The 6,526-nt window shown below is 30.7% G+C and overlaps 1 protein-coding gene across 1 annotated transcript; it reads right to left on the reverse strand.

Moving 5' to 3' along the window:
- Window positions 1–646: 646 nt before the first annotated feature.
- On the reverse strand, window positions 647–1,616 carry LOC123707071 (carbonyl reductase [NADPH] 1-like). The gene has a single exon (XM_045656849.1). It carries the CDS (start codon window positions 1,562–1,564, stop codon window positions 713–715), a length of 852 nt encoding a protein of 283 aa, XP_045512805.1. The 5' UTR covers window positions 1,565–1,616; the 3' UTR covers window positions 647–712.
- Window positions 1,617–6,526: the final 4,910 nt, after the last annotated feature.

Genomic DNA, 6,526 nt, shown 5'->3' on the forward strand with positions numbered 1-6,526 from the left:
TATGTTAAAGTCACTGTCAGGGTTACGACGGATGTTTGTTTGATAATTGACGGTGTGCTATGGAAAATGTATTTTCCAGTACACGCATATGAAAATATCTATATGTACATTGAATTATTTTTGATCTACTATCTGAGCTCTCATTCAAGCCCTTGTATTTATAAATACATACACTACATAATTACAAAACCTTTCTATTTGTTGTCCGCCAATCAAAAGGGTCCTTGACCAGTCCAAGCACTTGTCTTATTGAAGACGCCAGTAGCTAGGGGCACTAGAGAAATTGTATATTATATCTTTAGAGGTCTAAGACTTATCGTGTTATCTCATTTCAGGGTATGACGTCTCGTGGTGATTGTTGCAATAGAATGAAAGTGTCTCTACGGGTTAATTGTACAATTTTAATAGAAAATGTATTAGATAATAGTGTTTTATACTATTAAGAGGTATTGTCTTTTGTTAACATAGCTTTTACACATTAAGAGTTTTTTTATTATTTTAACTTCATTAAGTTACACTACTGTGTTGCATACCACATGAGTCATACATAAAGTCCATGCATACTTATTAAATACCGAGCATACCTCATTACCTATTTTTATTGTATTAATTCTAGTTTAATAAAACAACAACCATAATATTATGTTTGAAGGTTTATAATAATAGATAATTTCATTGAATATTTATAATAGATAATTAGAATATATAGGTTCTATTCGCCGTGTTGATAATAATAATCCCCTTCAATGTCAAACCAATCAACCAGCTTCCTGTTATACCACATAAAGGTTCCTTTAAGATTGGGTGAAGCGTCAAAAATAAGGTATAGAATTGTTTTGGCTGCATCATCCGGTTCGATGTCGCCTACACCAAGGGCCATGTCGGTTTTCACGTGACCTGGATGTACGGCATTAATAGAAATATTTGGATATTTTCTCTGTTGTACCATAGTTAATGCAGTAACAGCGATCTTTGATACACGATGTTCAGCATGTTTTCCGCCATCAGCAAAGTCGTCTCGGTTGAACGTTCCGTTTCGCACACTTATTAAATATTCATCAACAAATCTATTTATGTCTTCTGTGGTGAAATCTTGACGGGTGAAAACATCCAACCATTTTTTATTTTTTAAATTTGATAGATGTCCACAAGCACTTGAAATATTAACGACTCTAGCGCCATCTCGTAGCAGAGGATATAAGAATTGCTCAATTAACAGCAAGCTGCGATAATTAACATCAATATTACGTTTCGCGGCCTCGTACGATGGATATACTTGTTCCCACTCAAGAATAGCCGCATTATTGATAAGAACATCAAAGCCGCCATGTTTATTTTTAATAAAATCTGAGAATTCTTTTACACTATATTCGTCGCTTACGTCAAGTTTGTGGAATGTGGGCGTTAATCCTAATTCTTGAAGAGTTTCAACAGCTTTTAAACCTCTTTCCTCATCTCTGGACGTTAAGTAAACTGTACCCCTGAATCGATTACAAAGGCCTTTTACAACAGCGAGGCCTATACCTTTGTTCGCTCCAGTCACTATAGCAACTTTTTCCGACATTTAAACTTAATTCACGATTCTAGAATACGTCTTGATGGTAAAAGGATGTAATATTAACTGTTTCAATTATCATGCAACTCGTTAAAAATATTGTTGTATAATAATTGCTTATCTGCTGTTGAATATATGTGTACTATCTGCTTATATATATAAACAAAACCGGTAAAAATCAAGCGTTCACACACAAATAAATGAATTAGCATAGAATACATTACAAGTACATACAACACTATATACATTTTATTAGCAGGAATGGTGGAATGTATAATATTATTTTTTTCTTACGAATTAGTATCGAATAAAGTTTTATTAATAATTAATAGTTCTAGAGATGTAGTAATGTTTGAGACCCCTTGAATTTATTAAGTGTGATAAAATATTATTAACGTATACAGGATGGTATAACAAGTGACGTCAATAAATTTTATTTAGATTCCTTACACCTGGGGGTGTACGATAATCCTGTGTAGCCTATCCACCTTAAAAGGCCGTAGTTCCTTTCGCCTTGATATCATTTTCTATTTAGAAGCTACATACCAACATATGGAAGATTTTGTTATTGTACCCCGTGGACACTGTTCAAAAACCTAAGTACTAAAAAATAAAACTAACTTATCATTGTTTTTTCAATGTTTTTAGAATTCAAAAAATTCATATTACTCGAATTGGTCCAGCTGCCTTCGAGATTTGCGCTTATTAAGAGATTTTGCGATACATTGTTAATAACTAAGACCTTGTTTATTAAAAAAAATATGTTTATGATGCAATATAAGATACAGGTATCGCTTATTCAATGATTTACATTAGATTCTTTATCCATATTATATAGTTAAAAATAAGTTTAAAATTCCCAAAAAACTCTATTAAGAGGTATTTGTAAGCAGCACTCTCTACTCAGTATTATTATTATATTTCATTGATCGGGTAAACAACCTTAAAAGTTACATATTTATGAACCTTAATTTAATCTAAAAAGGTATGGTTGGACGTGTATGGAATTATTTTTTTAATCATATATGGAAAAAGAAAAACAGGGCTGTTTGGTTTTCAGGTATATTAAAGGTTGCCAAAATCACAAAATCTACTATTATCTAAACATTCCACATTGAACAATTTTTTCCACTAGAATGTAAGTGCGGGCTCATATTTCACCATGCCTATTGCTGATAGAGGACAAATCTTTGTTTTTTTTCTCGTTTATTTATATTATTATTATTACAGTTAATTACTTAAGGTTGTCATGTGGAATATTGTGTAAGGCTTGCAGCTTCTTTTTTGTTTTACAAACATTTTGTAACAAAAAACTTCGCGACAAAAAGAGTGGCGGAGAGTTTATTGCCAGTTCTTCTCGCCCTTGATTAGAGAACTGGCAGTAAATGTAAAATTAGAAGCATTTAATATGCATTTATTGACGTTCATAAGTGTACATTGTGTGTCCTAAATGAACAAATGATTTTCAATTTTAATGATGATTATGTTCGTAAATTATTCCTTTACTTTTGAGTTATGATTTAATTGAAATTGTTAAATAAATAAATATAACTAAATACCATTAATTAATGTACAAATTTTGTTGTCTGAACGATAAATATAATAAGAAAACTATGTTCTGTTTTACAATGATACTCTTCGTTAACTCTTCTCGCCATTCGCATTCTGGGGCCACGTTATACGTGTTTCGAATTCCAAATAAATTCCAAAAACAATATCATACCTATATGATTTCAGTAATAATATTTCTAGTCAATTTGTTCACAGTTCTACCATGTTTTAATGTCTGATTCTTAAGTAACATCACGTATTTATATCGCGGTAAAGATGGAGAGAATTTTCCTCAACGAAAATGGTATTAAAATTATATCATTGTTTATTTTACAGGCATCGAGGCGTTTTGTATGGTAATGTTACTTTATTGCAATTGGATATGACAAGTTTCTGCCACTAATGATCTTGTGTTGTTATGGAATCATATCCAAGGTGACAATGTGTAGATTTTTATTATTAAATTGTGAGTTATATAATGATAATGTTTTTAATTCTATATAATAGGATGTATATACAGATTGGTTTGATGGTCTTTAACGTTAACGGGTAAATACATGCCTAAATAGTTCTTTCTGATTAGGTTTGAATATTATATTTAGTTGTAAATATTACTGTACGTAAACCATATCTCGTAAAAATTGCAGATTTGTTTTATCACGCCTTTGCGTTAGAGTCCCGAAAGGGTTTGATATATTTTATTGAAAAATAATCAAATAAAAGCGTTCGCAACTTAAAGGCACCTTCATTCACGAGGTGAAAAAGTGGTAACAATTTGCAAGAGGTGAACACACTTGTTTACCTTGATATTCCATCCTAATCATTTTATATAATTACAGATATATAACAATATTACACATTACTTGTCAATACAAGTTTTTCAAGTACAAGGCACGATTTTTAATTAATCGAAATATACTTAAAATTTTAGAATATAACGTTATGAGTTTTCCTTGCAATAAATGCTATAATCATTTCCTTAAAGCTTTAAAAGAAATTCAACAAAAATAGGACTCTTAATTAATTTTGCTTGTTTTTTATTGTGACTGACAATGATGTGAAACTTAAAGATCGAGGTGTCAAGGACAGAAGGCTGTTCACCTATTTCTACGTAAATACCAAACGTTAATGTCGTAGAGTATAAAATTATACAAATACAAACTTGATAAGGTCGCGCAAAACCAGCTTGAGTAAATGACCTTAAAATAATTACTGCATCCAAAACAGGACCTTCGGTTTAGACAGGGACCTCTTTGATAGCGGGAGCGAAGAGTCAAGTGATAGCGTGCATTTTTACGTTATTATTTATTTTGATCGCTTGCAATAAAAGCATACTCGGACGAGAGTGACTTTGACATGTCTTTATATTTGACAGTATTTTATACTGTCTACGTTGACATTTAGCCTAAGCATAAAGACTATATTTGAATTCTTTACAGCCGTTTGGATCAGACAGAAACGAAAAAAATCTGCTGCATGATTGTTTAATGTGTAACTCAAAATACTTTTGAGATTGATGCGACATAAAGCGTTTGAAATGCGTTTCTGCCACGCCATGATTTAAAAAACCAGCATGCCTTGGCCCTTAAACCCTCATTACTATAAGTTGCATTTTAGTTGCTAAACAAGTTTTTGGTTTATTTTATATTAATCTAGTTTCAATTGTTCCTGAGAACGAAGGTTCTATGTGCAATCTTTTTGTTACAGACGTAAAAGTTCTGCTAGCATTAAGGGCCTACCTTTTTGCATAAAGGGTAATTTTTAAACCAATCAACGCTAAATTAAGGTAGGGGGAAAAGTGGGGATGAAGATAGTTCTTTGAGTAAAGCATTGTAAGTTTTACTAGTATGTATTTATTATGATTGTGGTTTAATCTGTATAATAAAATAACCTCCTGTAGGATACTCAATATACCTAATAAAGTACAAAATCTAATCATATATATCTTTCGTGAGACTTTCATAATTAACACTTCAAACATAATCGATGAAATAATAGCGTGTTATTAAGATTAATAATCTACATTAAAACTGTAAGTAACGCTTAAACTTGCGATTTTATTGAAGGCAAAAAACTTGTAATCAGCCAGTTATACAGCCCTTGGCCGGCTTTGCACTTGTGTATGAAATAAGTCCAAAATTATATTACGAGTGCGAGACTTTTAGTGAATTTGAAATGGATGTAACTCTATGTTCGTGGGGTGTCCAACACCTAGGTTAGCAGAAGACTTGTTGATTGGAAAAAAGGAGTAAAAGAATTAAGTAAGTGTACATGGGAACATGATTTAGATAGAGAATAATCATGATCCTTATTTAATATTTTTTGTAGTGTCTAGGTGTCTGAATAATGTTGATGTATTTCTGTACAGAAATCACAAGAAACTACAAATAAAATGTTCTTAAAATCACCTAGTCATTTAATTATGTTTTAAAGTTTTTTTTTAAATTTGAATCATTATAAATTATAACTTCAATTAACAGGTTATATTCGGTATCAAATAGATAGTTTTAAACTACTACTAACTATAAAAAAAAATTGAATTTTTTAAAATCATGTTTTTAATTAAAGCATTTCGCATTTATCTTAACAGATGCAATTATATTTAAAATATAATGATCAAAGTTATATAATACATTTACACTCACGTTTCAAATAAATGTGTAATTCATAGAGCGTAGCATATCAAGGATTTATGGGAATTATTGCGATGGACAGCGGTATGCAATAATAATCACAGATAATATTATATATATATATATATATATATATATATATACTGTAGTAAGTAATAATCAATATTTTCAAAGAGCACAGAAATTATCTGACAAAGCAATGACATATCAATACATGACAACTTATAATTTTATATTTTCGTATAACATTTCATAACTTTTTAAATAATAAACTTTAGAGATGTTTAAATGCCGGCAACGCACTCGCGAGCCCTCTGGAATATAGGCTGTTTATGGGCGGCGGTATCACTTAACATCAGATGAACCTCCACCCGTTTGCCCTATTCTATAAAATAAAAAAAAATTAATTGATCCCTTTATCAAATTGCATCAACGACCTAGTTTTTTAACTTTTATATATATTCTTAAAAATAAATTCTGATAAAACTGTCATACATTATTACCGCAGTTAATATTTATTTCCAAATTTAAGGTTGTTCGTTTTTTAAATAATTTAAGTTAATGTTATTCAGTCTTACAGTTATAATTAGCTTAGCCTTCTTTATTCAAATGCCTAAAACGACTTGTAATAAATCGTATATCAATAACCTTGGGAAATGCCTGGGTCAATGATAATCGGTTTCTAAAGCATTCTCTTGTGTGTTACATTGATTTCAAAACATTTTACCAAATTTTATTGATTGTGTATAAGGAATTTGACAGGTCCGATTTCATGGTTCTTATTGAA

The sequence above is a fragment of the Pieris brassicae genome, chromosome 3 (assembly GCF_905147105.1).
Source record: "Pieris brassicae chromosome 3, ilPieBrab1.1, whole genome shotgun sequence".
Lineage (NCBI taxonomy): Eukaryota > Metazoa > Arthropoda > Insecta > Lepidoptera > Pieridae > Pieris > Pieris brassicae.

What these genes read in the sequence shown, in the direction of transcription:
- LOC123707071 (XM_045656849.1), bottom strand. Translation starts at nt 1,564, where the DNA reads ATGTCGGAAAAAGTTGCTATAGTGACTGGAGCGAACAAAGGTATAGGC.